We start from the raw sequence: 26,351 nt of genomic DNA, 5'->3' as shown, positions 1-26,351 counted from the left end.
CCTTGTGCAATATCTTCACAAGGAGAAAAGGCTAAGAAGTAAAACCTACACAAATCCGGAGTCCCTAAGATGGTTGGATGGCGCCTTGCACACCTTCTTCCAGCAACTCCTGCAGCCAAGCTGGTGCCACACATATTGCTCTGCTTTCCTTTGGACCACATCAGCAAGGCTGAGAGGGAGGTCTCCTCGTCTGGGCAGCCCATGCCCAGGCTTGTGCCCCAGGGAGGTCACTTAGGTGCTGCAATTTGACTACACCCCTGGGGGCACACTCCATTATCTCTCAAGATGGATGGATGATGACAACAACAAATGTATCTGGTTGCTTTGAATACCATAAAGCACTATTAATTAATGTTTCAATATTTTAATGTTGTATTTTAATTTTGTTTTTAAGTTGTAATCAATAAAAACATGTTTTTATTACTGCTTGTAAGCCGCTCTGAGCCCGGCCTTGGCTGGGGAGGGCGGGGTATAAATAATAATAGTAATAGTAATAATAATAATAATAATTTTCATACTTTGACATAAACTTTAGGCTCATAGTCAAGAAACATTGCTTACCCTGTCAGTCTTATTGGAGATTTGAAGACAAGTGAGCAAAGTTTTATAATTCCACAAAATGCCACTGTATTCCACCCCCCACCCCCCGCTCACTCCTGTGCTCCAAAGCCTTCCAGAGCAGATTTAGGGGGCCCAGGGACATGGAAAGTCCCATTGCATGAGCATATCTCAATTTGAACATGCAAAAACTTGGGTGAATTCCACTCAGTGAAATTAATGAACATCACTAAGTTAGGTCCATTAATTTCACTGGGTCATCTCTGAGTAAAGCTTAGTAGAATACCACCCATGGACTTCATCATACTGACCTGAGAGTGTTACCTGAAATGTTGTCCATGTGTGATCCAGATTTCTTATTTTCAACAGTGGAACAAAACTGGTCACTTCCAGCGGAGATGCAACTATTCGGATATGGGACTTTGCAAAGGGCGGCTGCGTTTTGACCTTGGAAGGTCACAGCTATGCGGCCTGGGACTGCTCCTGGCATTCATGTGGAGATTTTGTGGCTTCTGCCTCTATGGATAAAACTAGCAAAATATGGGACCTGAACAGGTATGTGATAGTTTATAATCATTTGTATGTTGAAACAGATTCTAGATGTTGGGGGGGGGGGAAGGTTGGCTCAGGAAAATGACAAATGATCTTTTAAAATTTTCAGATGCTTTCAAAAACACCAAAATAATATTGCACTATATTAAACATAATCTGCTCAATATAAATAAAATGAATAATCAAAAAATTATGTCACATTCTATGAAGTGTCTGTGTGTGCATATCTATTTTATTCAGTATGAAAGCCTATTGGATTCAGTGCCACGATTGTTGCAAATCAGAGATTTGTGTCATGATTACACCCAATTTTTCTGGTTGTAAGTTATGTTTACATCCATGGGGTTTTTAGGATTTCCCTTTATATCAGTTCTGGTAGAGCGGAGCAGTGTGTAGGTATGTCTCGCAAACACTCCATGTGATCCTCCTGGGGCTGGAAAGGGGTTAGTTTAACCCCCAGTTTGCTAGTAGAACTGAATTACTGTGTTGCGAAATGATGCATGTCTAAAACGTGTGTCACCAATATGAAAAGTTTGGAAAGCTCTGTGGTAGAGTATGGAATAGGTGATTTATAGCAAGTGGCAGGAAACCTATGGCTCTCTTGGTGTTGCTGGGTCTAAATTTCTCATCATCCCCAACTATTGACCATAATGGCTAGGACTGATGAAAGTTGTAGTCAAACAATAAGAGGTGTTGGACAGTGGAATGGACTCCCTTGCAAGGCTAGAGGCCATCTGTAATGGATGCTTTAGTTGAGATTTCTGCATTGCAGGGGGTTGGACTAAATGACCCTCAGGGTCACTTCCATCTCATCAATTCTGTGATAATAATATGAGTTCCACAGATTCCTCAACTTCCAGTTCTTTTTTGTCCATTTCTGAGCTATGTAATGACTTGCACCATCTGGCGATGACAGTGTAATAGTACCAGTCATGTAATTGTACCAACATGATATTTTGGGTTTCTTTATTCTTTGCTGCTGCAGTGACCTATGGGATTAGGTCTTAAAAGTACTCTTTTGTTTCTTGGTGATTGTTATGGAAATTACTGGCACAAGACACCATGTGTGTTCTTACGGCCAGGAAGAAAGCATCTTCATTTTTTCCAAATCCTACTTCTAATGTCCAAAGTCCATTCTGGGGGTCTAATCCGGCCCACTGGTCGGTTTAATCTGGTCCCTGTGGCAATTTATTTTCTGGGGTAAAATCCTAAAAAACCCTAAACAACCCCAGGATTTATAAATGCTTTGGTTTTATATCTACTTGTTCTTTCTTGAAAGAGCCCTCAGGGTCAAAGAGTCTTCAATGGAAATTCAGAGTGACTGAATAATAAAAGTATTTCATTCCTTTTCCAGTAATAAACTTGCATTTTATCATTAAAATAAATTTTGAGCTGTTTGCTGTATTGCATATGCTCTTCATATTTACAAAGAATTTCCTAGCTTGTATTCCTTATGATGCATGTAATCATCCCCACAATTCTTCACAACATAAATTTGATTATGGAATTGGAATATGATCAAGCAATTATTTATCATTTATTTGTAGAGTCATGTATTTGCGTAAATAGGCATAGTTCAGAAGATTGTTTAATGTTTCGGTTTGGTATGTGTTCAGGATTGTGCCGTACAGATTGTACTATATATTGTTATCTGGACAGTGATACGTGATCTGCATTTTTGTGGCCTAGCCTTGTCAGGGCAATGCTGATCAACGAAACAGTTTCTTAGAGACGGCCCAATACTATCAAAGTTTACTTTGCATTAGGCTCCAGCTAATAGAAACAGCAGCAAAATTGTTACTGCACATGTACACCTTAGTCAGCAGGTGAGGCTAGTTGCATTTTTGAATATACCCATCTGTACACAGAGGGCATTTGGATGTAAAGTCAAATCATGGTTTATCATTAAAAGTACGAGAGCCACGTACCTTTGTCTTGCTCTGTCTTCTCTCCTCCCTCTTCTGGTGTTGGCACTTTGTATATTTTTTATCAATAGAAACTATATCACGAATCAGGTAACTATTGTGGACAGATGTATTCTTAATTGCCTGTATATGCCTGGCAGAATGGGGGGGGGGGTCAGCAATTGTTTAAAGGCTGAAATAAAAAGTGCCTGCTGAATCTGTATGGAACTCAGCGAATCAAGTGATGTCCATGGCATGAATCACTGTAGGAGGGATTGCAGTGGATGCCCCAGGCAGAGCTTGAGATAATTGTATGCTGTGGATGTTCCTTGGGCTTCCAGCTAGATCAGTCTAGTAGTATCCTTGAGTTGTGAAGCTGAACTAGGGTGAGCACAACCCCATTCATAAAAGGCTGAGCATCTTGTTGATCAGTGAAAGCTTTCTTTCACAGGACCTCCATATTATCTGGGTTTATCCTCAGTTTATAGGCCTTCATCTATTACTGCTTCCAGACACTGATTCAGTAGCTTTGCCACCTCACCTGAATCTCATGAAAAGGAGAAATAGAGCTAGGTATCATCAGTGTCCTGATGGCATCTCATTCCAGATGTCTAGACGACCTCTTTCATGTATACTTGGTTTAGGGGTTCAGTGGTTCAGCCTGTTTCCCAGTGTGAGAACGACCCAAAGACACAGGGCATAGTCCATCCACGGTAAGCACTTGACAGTTCTGTTGATTTCAGTGGTAGTTAAACCTTACATTAACTTTGGCTGGATCCAGCTTTCAGAGGTTTCACACAAAATTATCATTTATGTGGCATTGTTCCAAAGGGGTTGGACTTGAATGGATTCTCTGCAATCTATGAAATGGAATTCTATCAGTGGTTTAAGCTAGATTTTAAACTAAATAAATAATGCTTATAATGGTATTTCTTCACTGTGGGGACATGTTTCATTATGTTTGTTTGTACAATAGCTTGCTACTGCAGTACGGGCAATAAAATTAGTTTGCAAATGCAATCAGAAGCCCAGATGGTGGAGAATATAACTTTTTCTGACATAAATTCATTGGGGAAAGTGTCCTAGGTATTGAACCAAGTGTTGCTGAGTTGAGCAGAACTCAACAGGGAATGTGCTTTCTGGTTTCTGCATTATCTTCACCATCGCTCTTGACAGTCCCAATCTGACAGTGTTGGCACTTTCAATTTTCACTTTCTTGTTTTTGTTACTTCATGTCACATGGTACTCAGGGTTCCAGTTCAACTTTCTTTGAGGAAGAAAGCACATTAAATTTCACTAGGGAAGGAGCTCTTTTTCCATTCAGTCTGAGCTGCCAAGCCATCATTTCTTTAGTAGCTCATCAGCAGATGGTTGATTTAAAGATATGTTTTACTTTTGAAAGGGCTGGATCTGATTATCAGAAAGCTCCAAATGCAACCTTATACAGAACATGAGTGGATGCTGAAGAAGGACTGCAGCAATGTAGGACATACTCTGAGATTTCAGACAAAAGCAATGCAATCAGATGGACTTGACCATTATGCTCAACCGTAATGGCATTAGCAGGGATCCCACACAGAATTGAGTTGCATGATACAGACTCAGGAGAGATAAAATTGCAACATTGCCAATAAATTCCAACCAGGTTTAAAGCTCATTGCACTCACATGTGATGTCATTTCAAATATTGAAAGAGAAAGCAATATATACAAAGGAAAGGCCGGAGGCTCTAGTGAAACAATGTGCTTTCTGTTGAATGGATTTATAAAGTAACTCAGTACAGTATAAAACTTTTTCTTGTGATGAAATGAATGCTCTAGAAAAGCATTCAGATTACTATCAGCAAAGGTAGCACAGAGTAAGTAGGCTAACAAACCGACATATGGCTTCCATATTAATTATACAATTTTCAATTAGGGAAAAACTCCTCAAATCAGTCTACTTTGAAAATATTTGAGCATACACAACATATACTAGGAATGAGATATTACTCCTTGGGATGTATCTGAAGAACTGTGAATGGATGGAAAATAGTTGCTAGCACTGTTTCACAGGTGCCTAAACAACAGTGATGAAACAAGCCCACTCTCCTTTTTAAAAAAATAAATTTTATTAGTATTTTCCACACAACAACATGAAAGCTATCAAAAAATAACAATGCACAACACACAAAAATCAATATTCGGAAACTAAAAAACACAAAAAACAAATCTAAATCTTACAAGTTAATATTATAAACACTAAAACAACAACAACAAGACATTGACTTCCACCAATCCCACAGCACCTCCTTTATCTCTCATTGTGTCTCCCTGTTTTCCTGTTTTCTTTATCCTCTCTATCCTATCATCTAGATATAAATCCTTCTTTCATATCCTTTCACTTCACAAGGTTATTCCAGACTCAGCCAGATTTCTGCCCTTAAACCTTGACTTTTGAGGTATTCATTTAGGCACTCCCATTCTTTTTTTACTTCACTTTTTGGTTTTTGTCTTATTATATCTGTCAATTTGGCTAATTCTCAGTATTCTGAGAGCTTACGTAGCCACTCTCCCCTAGTGGGTAACTGATTCCCTTTCCAGTACTTAGCCACCAGGATTCTTGCTGCAGACATTGCATATAAGAAAAAAATAGTTTTGTCTTTTGGGATATCGTCATTTAAGATTCCTAAAAGGAATGCCTCTGGCCTTTTACTATATGATATTCTTAATATTTTCTTTATTTCTTTGTGGATCATGCTCCAAAATTTCCCAATTTCAGGGCATGTCCACCACATATAGTAGAAGGTTCCTTTTTGTATCTTGAATCTCCAGCACTTATTATTATATGTTTTATTCATTTTTGCAATCCTTTCTGGTGCCAGGTGCCACCTGTGATGATGCATTTTCATATAGTTCTCTCATTAAGTAACATGCTGTAAAATTTATAATTTTTGTCCATAGTCTTTCCCATTCATTATATTCAATTGGGTGGCCCACTCTCCTAATTTGCAGCTTAGAGTTGTATAATGACTTTATGAAGTTGACAGTTTTACTTCAGTCCCTTTCCTCATTCTCTTCTCTAAGGCATGTTACTGTTGTATTTCTATTTTATTTTATTTCTACAGCTGCATTTAGAGATAGTTTGTGAGTATTTATTTGTTTGGTGGCCAAGGCTGTGTTGTGCAATGCAGTAATTTGTTTTCATCACCTAGTTGTTTGTGTTGCATTGGTTTTAACAGCTGAATTATATACAGTGGTGCCCTGCAAGATGAATGCCTCGCAAGATGGAAAACCCGCTAGACGAAAGGGTTTTCCGTTTTTGAGCTGCTTCGCAAGACAATTTTCCCTATGGGCTTGCTTTGCAAGACAAAAACGTCTTGCAAGTGTTCCGATTTTTTTCCGCTTTCCCCCCTTTTTCTAAGCCGCTAAGCCGCTAATAGCCTTTTAGCCGCTAATCCGCTAAGCCTTTAATAGCCGCTAAGCCTTTAATAGCCGCTAAACCGCTAATAGCCGCTAAACCGCTAATAGCGCTAATCCGCTAAGCCGCTAATAGGGTTGCTTCGCAAGACGAAAAAACCACTAGACGAAGAGGCTCGTGGAACGGATTAATTTCGTCTTGTGAGGCACCACTGTGTGATGGCCTGGGATTCCGATTCGGAGGATGAAACAGAGGAATCCCAGCCTGCACAGGAGTCCCCGCCTCCAGGGCCGGCTGAACTGGGGCAAGGCCTAGATGCTGAGGAGCCTGCACCTGTGGCAGTGCATCAGGAGCTGGCCCCAGGTGAAGCCCTTCTGGCCCCAGAGGGGCTTGATGACTCAGTGGCCACAGGTGAGCCTCCTCCAGGGCCCAGTAACCCTTCGGCCTCTCCTGATCTGCAGAGGCTTAGGGCAGAGAGGCGAAGGGAACTGGTTGCCCCCAGGAGGAGTGCTCGCCTTAAGGCCAGAGGAGGCGGGGCTCCTGGGGGTCGGGACCGCCCCTGACCTTAGAAGAGGATAAAAGCTCAGTCAGGCCGGCCCCAGGTTGCGGGAGCAACGTCGTTGTTGGCTACGGACCTTCCTGTGTTCTTGATCCCTGCTCGGCTTCCTGTTCCTGACTATCCAGTACCCCTGTTCCTTGCTCGGCCTCCTGTTCCCGACCATCCGGCGTTCCTGTTACCTGCTCAGCCTTCTGTTCCAGCGTTCCTGTTCCCCGCCCGGCTCTCTGCATCGGACCTCGCCCCTCTTCGTGTGGACTCTGCTACACTCACGGTACCTTACCCCCGGGACCAGCACAGTTTGCTCCCGCCACACCCGCACTCCCCCTTCGTAGGGGTGCGTTCGGGAAGAGCCAGAGGCCATGGCTGACCAGGCGGCTGCACTGGTGACTTTGGCCCAGGAGAACCAGGCCTTGACTCACACTGTGCAGCAGCTCAGTGACGCGGTTGTGGCACTTCAGCAACGCTTGGAAGCCCTACCGGCTCCTGGGGCCGACGCCCCGGCGCCTGGCAAGTACCCAGTGGCTTTGCCTGAGAAATTTGATGGAGCCCCGGCCAGCTTTCCCATGTTCCTGGCCCAGGCCAAGCTGTATATTCAGGGGCGAGCCCGGAACTTTCCTGACGACCGCACCAAGGTGCACTTTTTGATTAGTTTGTTAAAGGACCAGGCGGCCAAGTAGGCGTTGCCGCTACTCAGGCAAGACTCCCCCTTGCTGGCAGACTATACGGGGTTTTGCAATCGTTTGGAGGCTGCGTTCGGCAACCCCCAGAAAGGGAGTCAAGCCAACCGGGCGATTCGGCGTTCGAAACAGGGCAAGTCCACGGTGGCCGCATATACCACGGAGTTTCGGCTGTTGGCACAGGACTTGACCTGGAATGATTCGGCACTGCGGGACCAGTATCTCAAAGGGCTTTCGGACGAGGTACTGGATCAGTTGGCCACAATGGAACGCCCCACCACGCTAGACACTCTCATTCAACGGAGTCTACAAATAGACGACCGGTTGGAGGATCGTCGTCAGGCCCGGGGTCGCCGGCACTTCCAGTGCACGGTACCAGCGTTTTCTGGCAGCCCCACGGTCACAACTGATTTAACGGAGGAGCCTATGCAGCTCGGGGCAGTGCGGCCACGCCTTTCCCCCGCAGAGAAGGCGCGGCGTCGGGAGGGAAATCTCTGTCTTTACTGTGGCGGAAGTGGACACTTCGCTCGGTCTTGCCCTGAGAAACGCCAGCCGCAGGGAAACCGCCAACCCCAGTAGCTGATGGCCCTAGCTACTGGGGGTCCCAAACCGCGCAGAATGGGCCTGCACCAATGGACTTGCAACATCTTATGGTTTCGGTACGTTTATACCCTCCAGGTGGGCCCTGGATCCACACCCATGCTTTGGTAGATTCAGGGGCAACCCGCTCCTATATGGACACTGCTTTTGCCGCCCATCATCAGGTGCCACTTCGGAACAAGCCAGTACCGGTCCAGGTGGAAGCGATTGACGGACGACTTCTGTGTTCAGGTGCTGTTACTCAGGAGACCCAGCCCCTGGTCCTGTGTTTCCAGCAGCACCGGGAGTTGCGAACTTTGGACATTGCCTCTATGCCCCGCTTCCCCCTGGTGCTCGGGATGGACTGGCTGGAAGGCCACAACGTTCAGATTGACTGGGTCAAACGGACCGTGCACTTCCCAGACCCATGTTCCCATGCTCAATCCGGGACGCTGGCGGCCGCGCCCTCAGAGGAGGCAGCACCCACGCTCCCAGCCGTGTATCAGGACTACCAGGACGTGTTCGAGGAACGGGGGGCAGACCAGCTGCCGCCACATCGGCCTTTTGACTGCGGCATAGACCTCCAACCCGGAGCGCCTTTACCAGTGAGTCGCTTATATTCTCTAACAGAGCCAGAGCGCGAGGCTTTGCAGGACTTCTTGCGCAAGAACCTGGAGTGTGGGTTCATTAGGCCTTCCACCTCGCCTACCGCGGCACCAGTGCTTTTCGTTAAGAAGAAATGTGGGGAACTCCGCCCTTGCCATGATTACCGAGCCCTGAACAAAATTACCGTCCCAGATCGGTACCCCTTGCCCCTTATCTCGGAGCTGCTGGAGCGGGTGCAAGGGGCACAGGTGTTCACCAAGCTGGACCTCCGGGGGGCCTACAACTTGATTCGGATCCGAGCCGGGGATGAGTGGAAGACAGCGTTTGGGACCCGGTACGGGCAGTTCGAATATTTGGTTATGCCGTTCGGTTTGTGCAACGCGCCTGCTGTGTTCCAACGCTACATCAACCACGTGTTTCAGGACTTGTTAGACAAGTACGTGGTGGTGTATTTGGATGACATACTGATTTACTCCCGTGACCCGGCTCGCCATGAGGGACATGTCCGGACCGTGCTGCAACGCTTGCGTGAGCACCGTTTGTACGCAAAGCTCAGCAAGTGCGAGTTCCATCAGCGGACTGTGGACTTCCTTGGTCACCGGCTCTCTCTGGATGGGGTGCAAATGGACCCGGGGAAGGTGACAGCGGTTCAAGAATGGGCGGCACCCCGGAGCCGCAAGGACCTACAACGTTTCCTGGGGTTCGCCAATTACTACCGGACCTTCATCGCTGATTATGCTCATCGCACCACCCCGTGGACCCGGCTACTGCGCCCAAAGACACCGTTTTCCTGGGACAAGGAGGCAGAGGAGGCGTTTCAGGGGTTGAAGGCCTGTTTCCAGAGGGCACCAATCTTACAACATCCTGACCCCTCTCGACCCTTTGTGGTGGAGACCGACGCCTCCAGTACGGCTCTCGGTGCCGTCTTGTCTCAACAGATTGGTCCTGAAGCGCCACTCTTACCCTGTGCCTTCTATTCCCGCCAGCTCCTACCAGCGGAGCGTAACTATACTGTGTGGGAGCGGGAACTACTGGCCATCAAGGTAGCCTTTGAGGTCTGGCGCCATCATCTTGAGGGGGCACGACATCCGGTGGAGGTGAGCACCGACCACCGGAACCTGGAGTACCTCCAGACCACCCGCAAGCTGAACCAAAGACAGATCCGGTGGGCGATGTTCTTTTCCCGGTTCCAGTTTCGGATCCGCTACATCCCTAGCTCTCAGAATCAGAAGGCGGATGCCCTATCCCGGAAACCTGAAGACAACGCAGACACGGTACAGCAAGCAGAACCCACCACGATCCTACCTCCGGCTGCATTCCTGGCCACCCAGGAGGCGCAGCCACTGCAGGTTCGGGTGCGGGAACAGCAGCCGGTCGACGCTTGGGCCCAGGATCGTCTCCGGGAGCTGGCTGAAGGGTCCAGCCCACAGTATCCGGGGCTGGTCCTGCATCAGGGCCTTCTGCTGCACCACGGTCGGCTGTACGTCCCGCCAGGGCCACTACGGCTGGAGGTTCTCCGGATGGCCCATGATGCCCCAGCAGCGGGGCACTTCGGACGGTATCGGACCACCCATCTGGTCAGTCGTGAATTTTGGTGGCCCCGCCTGAAGGCTGACGTGGCTCGCTACGTTGCTGGTTGTGATGTCTGTCGCCGCGCCAAGGGTCCTACCGGGCGACCCCCCGGCCTACTTCAGCCATTGCCAGTTCCACCGCGCCCTTGGCACACGGTTTCGTTGGACTTTGTAGTGGACTTACCCTCGTCTCGTGGCTGTACCTGCCTTCTGGTTTTCTCCGACCATTTCACCAAGATGGTACACTGCGCTCCCTGTCCATCTGTACCCACAGCCAAGGAAACTGCTCAGCTGTACCTTCAGCATGTCTTCCGCCTGCATGGACTACCTGAGCGCGTGGTGTCCGACCGGGGAGTTCAGTTCACATCCCGGTTCTGGCGAGCATTACACCAGACCCTCGGGACAGAGGTCTGCCTCTCGTCAGCCTACCACCCACAGACCGATGGCCAGACGGAACGGGCGAACGCGGTGCTGGAGCAGTACCTCCGGTGTTACTGCAGCTACCAGCAGGATGACTGGGTCGACCACCTGGCATTGGCGGAGTTCGCCTATAACAACGCGGTGAATGCGTCCACCCAGCAGACCCCGTTCCAGGCCAGTTATGGTTATCATCCATGGCTGTTTCCAGAGGTGCTGCCGGCATCCGCGGTCCCGGCAGTGACGGAGTGGCTTCAAGAGCTCCAGTCCCAGCAACAGCTTTTGGTGGAGCAACTGCACCAGGCCAAGGAAGCGTACAAAGCCCAGGCCGACCGTCACCGCCAGGTGGGGCCGGAACTTCGCATCGGTGACCTGGTTTGGCTCTCCACTCGCCATCTCCACCCCTCTCGACCTTCGCGGAAGTTGGACGCCCGCTTCACCGGCCCGTTCCCTATCGTAGACCAAGTCTCTCCTGTGGCATTCCGTCTCCGGTTACCCGCAACCCTGAAGGTTCACCCGGTCTTCCACAGGTCCCTTTTGAGTCTGGTGGCCCCACCCGACGAGTTCCACCCGAACCGTCCCCGACCGCAGCCAGTGTTGGTTCGGGGAGAGCCTGAGTACGAGGTGGAACGCATCCTGGACTCCCGATACCGCAGGGGAAAGCTGCAGTATCTCATTGACTGGAAGGGGTATGGACCGGAGGACCGTTCCTGGGAACCAGCGGCCAACGTCCACGCACCTGCCTGCCTCCGAGAGTTCCATGCGACGTACCCGGCAAGCCGGGTCCGGACCCTCGGTTGAGGGGGGGCCTGGGAGGGGGGATGGTGTGATGGCCTGGGATTCCGATTTGGAGGATGAAACAGAGGAATCCCAGCCTGCACAGGAGTCCCCGCCTCCAGGGCCGGCTGAACTGGGGCAAGGCCTAGATGCTGAGGAGCCTGCACCTGTGGCAGTGCATCAGGAGCTGGCCCCAGGTGAAGCCCTTCTGGCCCCAGAGGGGCTTGATGACTCAGTGGTCACAGGTGAGCCTCCTCCAGGGCCCAGTAACCCTTCGGCCTCTCCTGATCTGCAGAGGCTTAGGGCAGAGAGGCGAAGGGAACTGGTTGCCCCCAGGAGGAGTGCTCGCCTTAAGGCCAGAGGAGGCGGGGCTCCTGGGGGTCGGGACCGCCCCTGACCTTAGAAGAGGATAAAAGCTCAGTCAGGCCGGCCCCAGGTTGCGGGAGCAACGTCGTTGTTGGCTACGGACCTTCCTGTGTTCTTGATCCCTGCTCGGCTTCCTGTTCCTGACTATCCGGTACGCCTGTCCCCTGCTCGGCTTCCTGTTCCTGACTATCCAGTACTCCTGTTCCCTGCTCGGCCTCCTGTTCCCGACCATCCGGCGTTCCTGTTACCTGCTCAGCCTTCTGTTCCAGCGTTCCTGTTCCCCGCCCGGCTCTCTGCATCGGACCTCGCCCCTCTTCGTGTGGACTCTGCTACACTCACGGTACCTTACCCCCGGGACCAGCACACACTGTATTGGTTTTTTAATATTTGTAAGTAGTCTGAGACTATTCATTTATTTGCTCATTTATATAAATAAATTAATTGCCTTTTTTGGAGCTGTTGCACACTGGGTCATTTTCATTGAGCTGCCCATCACATCTCCAATGTCTCTTCCCTGAACAGGCACTGTGAGTTCCGATCCCATATATATGAAGTTCAGATCCTCTCATCCATAATGTGCATCACATTACATTTGCTTACATCGAACGGCACCTGCCATTTGATTGCCCATTCACTCGGTTTTGAGAGATCCTTTTAGAGCTTCTTGCAATGGCTTTTTTGTTCTTGGCACTTTCAGCAACTTGGCCACTGCGCTGCTCACTCTTTAACACTTTAAAAAGGACAGGTTCCCCCAAAAAACCAACCCTGTCCATTTATCTTTCTTCAGCCTGGTCTTTAATCAGTTGCTCATCTATAAGAGGATCTGTCCTCTCATCCCATGACTGCAAACCTTACGCAGAAAACTTTGGTGAAGGACTTAGTATAGAAAGCATTTTTTGAAAGTCTAAATTCACAGTGACTATTGGACTTGTATGCCTTATTAACACTTTCAAAGTACTATAGGCCAGGACTTACACTCGTGGAAGCCATGCCAGCACATCTTCAGCAAGACTTGTGCTTGGTAATGGTATCTTTGATAATGCTTTCCAACACTTTTCATTAGGCTATCTAACTTGTCATTTCCCAGACCTCTCCTGGATCCCTCTTTAAAAAGCAGTGTTGCATTGTTCACTTTCCAATTCTCAGGCATGGTGGCCAGTCTTAGAGACAAGTTGCATATGTTTATTAGAAGATCCGTATTTCACATTTCAGTTCTGTAGGAACTCTCGGGTGGATGCCACTCAGACCCGGTTACTTGGTTACTTGCTTTTTAAAAACTGTCAATAAGGCCCAGAAATTTGTCTCTTGTCACCACTGTTTGCCTCAATTGATCAGACTCCCTTCTTGAGAAAGTTAGCTCAGGCACTGCAGTCTGCCCTGCATCTTCCACAGTGAAGATAAATATGAATAAATCATTCATCTTTGCTGCAGTATCCTCCATTAGCAAATATTTGATTCCCTTGTCCAAAAGTCCAGAAGCCTCCCTTTCCTGCTTCTAATGCATCAATAATAATAATAATAATAATAATAATAATAATAATAATAATAATAGTTCAATTACAGTGACAGGGAAGGAGAAGCTTAAGACTACAGAATCATAGAATTGTTGGTTGGAAGGCGTCTCAAGGGTCATCTAGTCAAGCCTTTCTGTTAGCATCCAGTCTTTGGAACACTTTTCTCTGCACTAATCACCAGGCATTGTCATTGTTAGCTTTTGAGTGTTTTTGGGTTGTTTTTTAAGCACATTTTATTTGGCTGTCACAGAGGTAACCAAAGGCACCCACAAGGTGCTACAGATTTTGTTGAATTACAACTCTCATCAGCCTCAACCAGCATGGCTGTGATGGGAGCTGTACTTCAACAATGTTGTTGGGTATATTGACTATCCATGACGTAAGCTTTTGCAATGATTTGACTGAACTTGGCTTTCTTTTTCTGGTTGTTATCATTCACTGGTGGATTTGCCTGTTTTATTTTGTGTTGTTGTTTGAATTGTTTTTAACTATTTGTTATGAACTGCATCGGAGTCCCATATTTGGCAAAAAGATGGGATGGAAGGTTCAGAATAAGTAATTTAGAATAGATGTATGAATTTCTTCTAACCCTAGGCTTAGACTGCAACCATCTATTTCATAGGTATAGTGTAGTGCTCCCATCATAGAAAGAATATAGGGGGAGCAATTTGTCCATAGCTGCCCACTGAATGAATGGGGAAACTAGACTGATTTTTCCATGGTTATTCACAGATTTGTTGCTCTCTGTCTAGCAACTGGAGCATACAGGCTCTCAGACTGGGAAGCGTGCCATAGACCCACTCTAAAGGAGAAGACATCCGCCTTATTTCACCCTCTAAAATTGACAGTGATGTCATATTCAGCAAGAACCAGAACCCTGCGAAATGGACATCTCTCAGGAATAACCACAGAAAAAAAGCTTTGTGAAAAGGGTGGGTGGGAACAGTAATCACCATTTTATTATTCATAAGTGTAACAAAGATTGAAAAGATATAGCTATGCATATTAATAGATCTGCAAACAGTTTGAGGATTGGGTTGCCTGACCATAAATCCAGGGCTGTCATAGTCATTATGGCAAGATTAATTGCAATTATAAATCTCTTCAGAGATGAAGGGACTTATCTGAGAAATGCAAATCAATCTTAGCTTACTCCTGACAAAGACCGTCAGTTATCTTGTTCAGTAGCACATACTGCACACAGTGAATAAAAAGCAAAGTGACATTTTAAAATGTTCAATCTGAGGTTGTTTTGCCTCTAAGTCACACTATTTAGAGTTTAGGAATTCAACAGATCATATTGAGCAGTAAAAATATTGTTTTAATTATCTTTGTTGGTTTATCTCTCAATAGCCATTTTGCCCCTCACCCATACAGCTAAATATAATAAAACCATGTCTTAGTTTGCAACCATCAGCTTTAAACAGTTACTAGCTCTAAACCAAATAATTAATTAAACCAGATCCCGATCCATGACTTGTTTCTGTCACAATGAAGAATGTAATAAACTGGACCTCTGCTTCTATGGCTTGTGAATGTTGTTAGAGTTAATACTTTTTATGAATTATTGAAGTACCTTTGCCTATATGGAAATTGTTTATTTTAAAATGACTATGAAGCTGTATAATGTTGAAAATTACCTCCATCTTAATTCTACCGCTACTCTACTGCCTGTATAATGAAATCTACATTTTAAAAAGCAGTGTAGCTGGATACAGGTCAGTGCTGTAAGGGCATGTAATCAATAACAATGACCTCATATTAATTCGTTTAATGTCTGAGTAAAGTTTGGTATATGATTTAGCAAACTGTGGGCAAAACTAGGAGGTTGGAAAAAAGGTTCGCCTCATTTCTTTATTCAAAAAGCAGCCTATGAAGCATGTTCAAAGTGTTAAAATTGACATTTTTTACTCTCAGAAACGGACCTGGTTTGTGTGACACCGTAAGTGGAGCTGTGCCTTCCCCAGACCCCACAAGCAGGCTTGGTCCTGCAGGGAAGCTCTCACTCACTTTGCTTCTTCCTGGTCCCTTTAGCATAGCAGGTGTCATCCGAACCCAGGATTGTGCTCTCTCCTCCTTAATCACAATCTGTAGCCAAGAGCAAACCTTGGCTACAGCTCCTGTTAAGGAGAAGAGAGCTTAACCACAAGCCCAGGTTGGGACAACACACTAAACGAAACCTTGGCTTAACTGCCATGTGTTTGTTGAAAGAACCAAGGTAGAGTAGTTTTCTCCAGAAAACCATGAATTTACATGAAGCCATGGCTGGATATAGCCTTACATGCAGATATGGCTACTATGTGAAGAAGGAGGAGGAGGAGTTGTTTGGATTTGATATCCCGCTTTATCACTACCCGAAGGAGTCTCAAAGCGGCTAACATTCTCCTTTCCCTTCCTCCCCCACAACAAACACTCTGTGAGGTGAGTGGGGCTGAGAGACTTCAAAGAAGTGTGACTGGCCCAAGGTCACCCAGCAGCTGCATGTGGAGGAGCGGAGACACGAACCCGGTTCCCCAGATTACGAGTCTACCACTCTCAACCACTACACCACACTGGCTCTGCAGACAGTTAAGAACATTTTATTTCCTTCAGTTTGACTACATCTGAACACTTCAGCACAGTGAGCTTCCATTGAAATGGGAAGAAGAAATAGCAAAGGAGCACCTCTTAGCTTTTTTCATTATCATCATATTTGTTTTCAGTCTTCTGTTCCTACTTATGGTCTCTGTGCATCCAGAACCTTCATTAAGAGATCTCTCTCTCTCTCTTTTGCAAAGTCATATTTTACTCATACTTTGTCCTACAAATTTATAGAAACCCGTACCTTGTCAGGTTTGGAACTGTTTCACTGCTCTGCTGGACAACGCAGGGCCTGTCAGCGCATGTGAGGTTCAGTAATGTCGCAAACAGGCCACTTTGGCTTGGAATCCCTGCTTCTAGAATTTCTTGCACTTTATTTTGTCTCATTTTGACTACTGAAATTTATTCCGTACTTGATTTTTCTTGTCTATCTTAAGAGTTTTTCACCTTTTGTTCAAAATCCAATTGCTAAAATTATGTAGCTTTCCTACTGCTTTGATCGTATCATTCCTCTCTTCTGATATTGCTGCTTGTTTCCTCTAATCTTTCATATTTGGAACCATTTTTAGATAGTCTTTGCCAACTCTCTATCAGATGATTGCATTGCAAGCGACAAGGACTTGGAACAATTTGAGCTTATCTTTGTTGATATCAGGGGCATCAACAAGGGTTAAGCTAATAAAAACGATCCTTTGAATAAAAATATCCTGGCATGGGGTCAGCTTCTAAAGCTGCAGTTCATAGATGACTGCAGCAGTACTTGGTACAGCTGAGAAAAGAAAGTTGCAGAGACCTAGATTAGGGTAGTTTTAAGCACCAAGGAAACAAAGCATATATACAGGACTAATAGAGGCAAGTTGCATTTGAGGTTTGAAGAGGAACAAGGAAGAAAGGCTAGGGACACTTGCAGGGGAGAATTTATGTGTGCTTAACCACATTTCCTGTTACCTGAATTTAATTCTTGTGTTACAGTCCAGCCATGAAAATGATTAAAACTGAGGCTGGGGAGAGGTTAAGGGAAGGCCTCCTGTCAGTTTTCCCTATGCCCCTGCCAAAGCATTCATATTATAAGGAGAACCCAAGGGTTCCTCTTATAACATGCAGTTCTGCTCTAAATAGTGGGCCACTTTCTGACTTACTTCCATGCATGAATCCAGTGCCAACTAAAAGCTCCACTTTCAGCAGGAATATTTGTGACCCCAGTATGAATTCAAGCAATGGCTGTAAGGATACTTACTTTGCTGCCATGGCTTAAATTACAGATAGGACTGAAAAGCAAAAAGTAAAGGTCCCTTTGAGGTTTAAATCATCAGATGCCGAGTGGGCAGAATCTCATGGCACCAGCATGGTTAATATTTTTAATTGCTTAAGATACCTCTGAGTTACCTGCAGACAATCTAAATGGAAGTTTGAAGGTACAGCTTGTGTGACCCAGGCATGGAGAATCCCCCCACAGTGGAGATACAGGGCAGATACAGTATTAATGGGTTTTTTTTATCACCAGCCAGTTTGTGCAAATCTTTTGTGGAGGGAAAAAGCTGGAGATATCTACCTAATAAATAAAAAAGCAAATAATTGCAAATATTTTGCTGCTCTGTTTTTTAAAAATCTATCAGATTTTTTTAAGCCTTGAATAATATACGCTTAACCACTGAACTATGAATAGCTAAATAATTATAGCTAGCATGCTCTTTTCAATTAGGTTCAGGTTTTTTAAAGCAGATTCTGGCTATATCCTTTCTAGTTTTGTAGCCCTTTATTTTCCCATTCCTTTTCTTTTAGAGAACATTTGTCGTTCACTGCATTCAAAAATGAAATTGTTGTGGAGAGAGACAGAGACACACGGGGAGAGAGATTTGCAGAGCACCAGGAGTTGTAATATATTCAGTGTAGACAACAGTTCATTAAGATTAAGTATTTCAATCATCGCAGCAATACTTTGTCAGTACCGCTCAAGTCACGTTTTACGTACACACCCTTTGTTCTGTCTTCAAGTGGTACTGTTTCATTCAAAAGTAGACAATGTTGCATCAAACGCAATTTCAAATGGCTCCTCTGTTTACAGCAGCTGAATGACACAAGCCTCCCATTTCTGATTCAGAAGCTGTACATGGCTAGTGGCAGCAGCCAGACTCCTGAAACCATTGTAAACTGTAATGTATTCCAGCTTGAAATTAGATGAGCTGGTCATTTGCTATCGAAAGATGGTTGTAATGAATGCCTCTCTATTTATCAATTCTTCTTATTTCAATCCTAGTTCTTTTAGCCCCAGGCGCTCCTCGAAGATTGGTCTTTTTTCTCCCTGCTGAGAATTCAGAAAGGAGAAACTTTGCATAAAATTGTATGCTGTCAGATGTTTTTCTCCAGAATAGCTGAAAGTCTTGTCTTTTCTACTTCTTATGTGCCCTACAAAAGCATCCCATGTTAATATTTGATTAGGTGAAATATGAGCCAGAGTCCCACAGCTGCCCTCAGACAGTTTACTATTAAGACAAAAAAGTTCTTCCAAGAGGTTGCAAAGTTAGGAGATGATATATTGATTTTTACACTTCCTGACAATGTGATAAGAATCATTTTGTATAAGAATATATTCTAGCCTCATGCATACAATTCCCATTCAAACTGCTCCCCACTCTGTCTCAAGCCACCACTGCCCTGCATTTTGAAGTGAACAAGCAACCACATTTCTATGCTTTTGTAGCCTGGCTGGCATTATTCCTATTCACAGTACTTCTGTATAAATTTTTCCTTAGCAAGAATTTTCCACAGAAATTCATATATAAAAATCAAAGCCAGACTATTTAATGAAATGCTGATTTATATGTACCGCATACTACCCAATGGGAAAATGTGTTGATTTGTCTTGACGTCACATTCTGGCCTTGAGCGCTACATGAATTCAGTTAACTAAATCCAGTGCTTTTTTCTTTTAAAAAAAATGTTTAGGGGTATGTATCCACCCAGAAAAAAGCACTGTCTAAATCCCAAACATAGGCCAGGGGTGGTGTTTTGTACAAAACTTTAGGCCTTTATTCAGCTGGATTACGGAAATGGAACCTTATGTATAATTATTCATAAATAAAATCATTAGGCCAAGGATAGGACAGTAGAAACGAGCAAATTCCAGAGCTTTCAAACCAAATTTCTGTCATTTTTACAAGAACTAGAAGGGGTCTTAAGAGGAATTACATACATGAATCATGGGGTTAAACTCTGTGGAGATAGTAAGGAAGCAATTAAACATAACTGTTTCCAATAAAATTCTAGAAATAACTCTGAAATGGTTTTTAATGGAAGCAGACCACTCACTCATAGTCAGGGGAATATTATTTTGAGTGGTGGGAAAGAGATAGTAAGAATGTTTTGTAAAGCAAATAAGTATTTTAAGATACTTATCCTTTACATTGTGTGTGGCTTTTTAGATTGTCTTGCATGGAAAGTTCAGTAAGGTGGGGCAATAAATAATATGTTATTTATATGGTGACAACCACCATGATATTGTATTTAAGAAGTGGTGACTGACAGTCACATCATCTATTAAAAAATGGATTGATAAAATTGAGTCGCCTTCATTCGGGTGTCCGGCTGATTAACATTAAATGCCTTTTTAAATGTTTTTTTTTTTGGGGGGGGGGTTATTGGTTTGTTGTTATTTTATTATGAATTTTGTATTTTTCTATTGTGAATATGGGATCTCCGGAGGAAGGGTGGTATACAAATTTGCTAAATAGTAATACTAGGTTCTTTGGTGTTGATCAGACAGGGTTTGATTTCTGCTATTATTTGCTGGTAAATCTGCAGCAGGTTGGACGTTTTGCTTTGAAGGATTTGGCGTAGACACATCAGAGGCTAAACTCTTTGGGATGTTGTCACTTAGTGTCAGTGACCATTTTTGTCTTTTTGTACTCACAAGCTCACCATTTTTTAATGTGTGTTATTTTACTGTATTTTTGGTTTCTATGGAAGCCGCCCAGAGTGGTTGGGGAGGCCCAGCCAGATGGGCGGGGTATAAATAAATTATTATTATTATTATTATTATTATTATTATTATTATTATTATTATTATTTTCTTGTCCAGAGAATAATGAGATAATGTGAAGATTTCTTCCAAGTCTACTCCCACAAGGAGTAAAATTCCCTCCATTGCAGGTGTTGAAGTCCCCAAAGAATAAGATATCTAAATAGAGATCTAAATAGAGACTATTATTTGTGGTGCAGCATCCCTTTACGTGTATTTACTTTTGGTTCAGATTTGTCATGGCCAACAACTAGTACAATAAAGTTATTTACCTACTACTAATAGTAATAATGATAATAAATTTATTATTTGTACCCCACCCATCTGACTGGGTTGCCCCAGCTACTCTGGGCAGCTTAAAGCATATACAAAAACATAATAAAACATTAAACTTTAAAAACTCCCCTACACAGGGCTGCCTTTAGGTGTCTTCCAAAAGCTGCATAGTTCTTTATCTCCTTGACATCTGATGGGAGGACGTTCCACAGGATGGGTGCCAATACCGAGAAGGTCTTCTGCCTCATTCCCTTCTCTTCACTTCTCACAGTGAGGGAGTCACCAGAAGACCCTCAGAGCTGGACCTCAGTGTCCAGGCTGAAGAATAGGGGTGGGGACGCTCCTTCAGATATACTGGGCTGGTGCCATTTAGGGCTTTAAAGGTCAGCACCAACACTTTGAATTGCGCTCAGAAATGTACTGGGAGCCAATGTAGGTCTTTCAGGGCCATAGCTGTCAACTTTTCCCTTTTCTTGCGAGGAATCCTATTCGGAATAAGGGGAATTCCCTTTAAAAAAAGGGAAACGTTGACAGCTATGTTCAGGACTGGTGTTATTTGGTCCCAGTCACCGCTCCAAGTCACCAGTCTACTTGCCTTATTCTGGATTAGATGTAATTTCTATAATTCCCATCATCCTTGACCATGCTGGCTGAGGCTGATGGGAGTTGTGGTCCTACACAGAACCTTGTATATCATTATTTTAGGCTTAGCAGCATGCAGACTTTGTAACTCTTAAAAACAACTCTGTGATGGGACCCTAGTCAGGTAAAGTAGAAGCCACTTGAGGAATCATGCTGATCCAAGAATGAAAATAAATCAATGCAAAATTTCTTTAACAAGATAATCCAATCAAAGGGGTAATTGATTACAGTTGGATTTTCATGAAATAGTTGGCACAAAGAGCCTATTTCAAACAGCTATGTATGACAAGTGCTCCATGAGGTGAACCATTTTGTGTGTTTGTGTTTAGTTTATGGATCATCCCCACTCTCAGAGCAGATGGTTTGTCTCTGTGCCATCACAATCCATTGTTAAAAATGTTTGACAGCAAATTACACAGTGAGGACCACCAATCATAGCCAAGAACCAATGAATTTCTGAATACACCAGCTGCCACATGTCAGCATTCAGCTTCAATGGAAAACCAAGAATATTAATATAGCACCTATAAAATGATATTGGTGGGTAATGGAGTCCTCTTATGTGCTGATCTTATGTCCTTTTTGTGTTGATCCAGATCACTGGCACTTTATTATTTATCATCTTCCCTATAAGAGAACATCTGCTATTTACTCTATTGGGAATAATAGTACCCCATACTTGGGAACAATGTTACATGGGGGTGAAATCTGTGATTTACCTCCTGAAGTGGAGCAGTTGGACTTGTGGCTTCCTCAATCTCTTGCTACCTCAGCCCTAAAAAATCTAGTCCTCCCCTGTTCTGCTATACACTCTGCATATTATCATAGCCACTGTAGCTGTGGTCTTCATTGAGGCAAGGCTCCTGAATGGCAACTAAAAGGTTCCTCCATTTACTACTTTAATAACAGATTTATGTCTGGAAACAGACTTCATACCTTTGGACACAAACAAGGAAACAAAAAATAGTCTCTCCTAAAAATTGTGAGTGGATTCCAACATACTGATTCATTCCTACATTTTCAGCTCAGCTCAACCTCAGATTTGCCTCCTTATTCTTTAAATTTTTAATCTATAAATTCAGTTGCTCAATGCAAGCATATCTTTTGGAATCAGAACATAGATTGCATTCATTTCTTTTAGACAAATCATCTCCTTCAGAGCTGACAAGCAGATGAGAAGAATGAAATATGCCTTCTATATTTTAGATCTACTGTCCTTTTAAAGCCACTTCTTCTGCTGAAAAGATGGGCAGTCATACCCCACGACGTCATCTGCTGCAACAGCTTTTGGAAAAACAAAATTAATGAAAATGGTTTCACCTCTAGGTTAGATAGTTGGTGCGTGTTTTATTTTGCGCTCATTGGAAGAACCAGAGTGAGCTCTGTTTGCTGTGGTGCCGCCAGCAGCAGCAGCAGCAGCAGCAGCAGCCGGGTCAGAGAGCACAGCAAATCCATTACCCATAATATCTCTTCCAGTTTGCAGGCCCATTGGTACAGTGAAGGTTGTTTCTCTGAAGAATGCCACCCACTTGAAATCTGGCTTGTTGCGATAAATAACTAAACTCTGCTCCGAAGAAAAGCAATTTAAAAACACCCTGAAATTCATTTTACTCACTTAAGTGCTTAAGTGTTGATATTTATTGCATTTTAACCATTTGCATTGTTTTCACAAGTAGCTGCCGATTGAACAGAGCTAAGCAATTTCAGTCAAGTTTAGCGGAGGAGGGGAAGACAGAGAGAATATGTGAGCACTGCAGTATAATATATAATGAATATTTAGCGATTGTAAGGTCTAATGGTGCTCTAGTAGGCAGATTAAACAATCATTAATATACTACATAACTATATCTTCATGCTAATTTACAACAGAATATTGAAGGATCTCTGTTTTGGCTATGTAATATGAGTGCCGAATGGAATGGGCTATCTTAACCTAGAACTTGCCTGCAGCTGCTGCTTGGGAGACCTCCATCTCCCCCCACCTGCTGGACCTGTGGCCTCTACTGGATCTCCAGACCAGAAGCTGCCTGCAACTGTGCAAGTAGGGCAGGGACTAGGACCCTGGGCCGGCAGGAGCATTGGAAACACCTAGGCATGCATGGGTCACTGGGGCAGCTCTCTAGAGCCTGCTTGACCTGGGGGTGGGGCCACCACCAAAGGAGTTTGTGTCTTTGGGGGCTGGACTTCAGGGGTGGAACGAGGGCATGGGCCCGCCCACTTGTGCTAAAGTTCTGGTTTCAACAGGGATGGCGTTTTAACGTGGGTGGGTGTGGTTTATTTGGGGTGGGGTTATTTTAAATTATTCTTAAGAGTTATATGTCAATTTGCATTTTGAAATGTATTTGTATTTTTTTGTTTTATAAGGCATCAATCTTTATTGCGGTCCAATGACCCACAAAACAATTTCAAAACTAGATACCGTTAAAACGACCAGACAGACAGCTAGAAGAAACCAAGGCAGTCATTTTGTTTTATCTGGGGCATAATGGTCATTGTTCCTTATAACTTCCAAAAGAAACTTTGCCACGGCCAGTGTAATATCATTAGACCTGTCATCCAAAAGATATTTAATATGGGAGGCTTCATATTTTCCCGGCGTATTTGCCAGTAGGGGTTTGATCAGTTGGTCCCTTGCTTGTTCATATTGCCCACACTGCAGTAGGGTATGCTTCATATAATCGACGTCCTGGGAACATAAACAAAGCCTATTCTGATAAGGGATGCCTCCCAGGCTTTCATTTAGCACTTCCGAAGGAAATACATTTAGTCTGGCTTTGGTAACTAAACGCCGATAGGTAAGTACAGACAAATTCCTAAGGTATGAGGATATCTGAAGGTCGTACCCATATTGGATTCCAGCTGTGACCGGGCTACAAATTACATAAGATCGGGATCGTAGGTCGCTATGTGATATGTCCCAGAGCCTTTGCCTCATGGATTCAAGGGCAGTGTTGTAACCCAGATGATATAAGAGGGATGATGGCAGTCCAATCAAGATGGCTTTTCTGGCCATAGTTTTCAGCCATGGGCTGACAAACTTCTCGTTGGTTAAATGTACTAATAATCCCGAATACTGAGGCCGAATACTGAGATCTTGAGTCAGTATCTCAAGGCAGCCCACCGTGCTTTGATGGAGAGTGGGCATTCACCTGTTTCCAGAAATAGAATTGAATTTGGGACACAGTTTGGGACCTGTAATAGGGACCGATTAATACTCCACAGCCTTTTAAATGTGTTTGGGGGGGGGTTGTTGTTTTGTTGGTTTTAACAATTTACTTGTGTTTTTACCTTGTATTTTTATCCTCTGAACCACGCTGAGATCTTGTGATGAAGGGCGGTATATAAATCTAATAAACAACAACAACAACTTTTTGACAAAATATTTGTGCTGAATGGAACTGGCTATCTGAACCTTCTGATGAAGAACCTTATCACAAAGGGTGTGTGAATAAACAGCCAATCTGAAGCAAATCATAACTTTAATTTTGTTAGGACTGTACAATTTGAATTTCACACATTGCTGTAGTTTAGAAGGCTTTTCTTCATCGATTGGAACAAAAGATAATTGCTAATAAAATAGAAGGAAATGCTTTATATCTAGCTTTTGTGTGGAGTACAATTGGATTAAAAGAATGAAAGCGAAAGCAGCAGCTCAGGAAAGTGCTGATGAGAAAAGTGAATCAGCTGCCATGCACACTTTAATCTCCTTGTTTTGAAAACTTTATGACAGAAAGGTTTTTACTCTGTCAAATAAATGTATCAATAATCTAAGCTTCTATTAGAATATAAAAACAAGTTGCTATATTCCTTTCCCCATAGATCTGTATCCAAAGTCCATTATTTTAAACAAAGATGGAAGGTTGGTGTCCCTTGCACTGCTGCTGTGGCAACCAGATCATGTGTCCAAAAATACAAGTCAGTCCTTTTTTTCTTTAAAAAAAATGTTTAGGGGTACTCTCATTTTCCTACTCATATTGAAATACTGCCCCTCAATGAGGCCAAACTTAGATTCACAAAATGTTTAGGAGTATGCGTCCCCCTGCGTACCCCCAGAAAAAAAACACTGATACTAGTTAAGAAACAGAGAACTGTTGTGGGGTTTGTGGGCCTAGAGTACCAATAAATATTTTGATTCACTATAGCAAAAAGCCAGTGCTCTCAGCTGATGGTTCCCCAACCAACCAACATACACAGTTGAGGACTCCTCTTTAATAAATGGTTGCCACTACCAACTTTACTTTACTACACAGTGTTGTGAGCATAGAGAAGCAAGGCTTAGCAAGTGCACTGTTTACTGATCCTGTAATACCCATTTAACTCTCAGTACAGGTAGCCAGATAGCTGTAAGCATGAGCAGTAGCTGTGGGGACACCATGTGCAAGCAGGCCTTTGGGGAGCCAGTCCAGGTTTCTAATTCAATGAGTTTTGTTGAAACATTCAATATAAAGAGTATTGAAATAACATGTGGGCATTGATTGGTAATGTTCTAGTTATTCCTAGACTGGCATAGTCTAAATGTAATTTCAATACTTTCAAACAGAGCCTCTCTAGATAGCACTTTCTCGTGTACAGGACATTGTATTCTGTGGAGGGCATAGATCCAGAGGCAAAAATAAGTGAAACAAAGGATGTGATTCTTATCTTTTTACAGCAGGCTATATTCCATTCTAAAGTCAGACATTTCCGCATCCGCACATACACCCCTCCCATCTTCCATCCATGCAAGCAAGATTTGTTATCCCAGTTCAAGGCATTTGAATGATGAAAAAGCACTTGAGAAGGGTGTGGAGCAAAAGGTAAAGGTAAAGGACTCCTGGACGGTTAAGTCCAGTCAAAGGCGACTATGGGGTGCAGCGCTCATCTCTCTTCAGGCCAAGGGAGCCGACATTTGTCCACAGACAGCTTTCTGGGTCATGTGGCCAGCAAGACTAAACCGCTTCTGGTGCAACAGGCACACCGTGACAGAAACCAGAGCACACAGAAATGCCGTTTACCTTCCTGCCACAGTGGTGCCTCTTTATCTGCTTGCACTGGCATGCTTCTGAACTGCTAGGCTGGCAGAAGCTGGCTACTGTTCCTAGGCCAGGAAAGCTAATATTCTGTCTTGAGAATTAGTCATTTTATTTTATAAACACTTCAAATACATTTTTATATTAGGGGTGGCTAATCTGTAGCCCTCCAGATGTTATTAGAGTCCAACTCCCATCATTCCCAATTGGCATGGCCAATGATTAGGGGTGATGGGTACAACGCAGACTTTGGTTTTTCAAATTTCAGTGGCACCCTGTGTGAGGCCGAAATTTGACACCCCCAGCCTCTTGCCTTCTGTTCTGCTCCATTCACTATGACATAGTTG

General features: G+C 44.2%; 1 protein-coding gene across 3 annotated transcripts in view; it reads left to right on the top strand.

Moving 5' to 3' along the window:
- SPAG16 (sperm associated antigen 16) overlaps window positions 1-26,351 on the top strand; it is a 448,643-nt gene that overhangs the window by 224,457 nt on the left and 197,835 nt on the right. For all 3 annotated transcript variants that reach the window (XM_082228123.1, XM_082228122.1, XM_082228124.1), the window contains one exon: window positions 928-1,113. In XM_082228123.1, the coding sequence (XP_082084249.1) occupies window positions 928-1,113 (186 nt within the window). The remainder of the gene's footprint in view (window positions 1-927; window positions 1,114-26,351) is intronic.

The sequence above is a fragment of the Podarcis vaucheri genome (genome assembly GCF_965113315.1).
Source record: "Podarcis vaucheri genome assembly, chromosome: 1".
In the NCBI taxonomy this organism is placed as follows: Eukaryota; Metazoa; Chordata; class Lepidosauria; order Squamata; family Lacertidae; genus Podarcis; species Podarcis vaucheri.
This window is presented reverse-complemented; position numbering and strand designations above follow the sequence as displayed.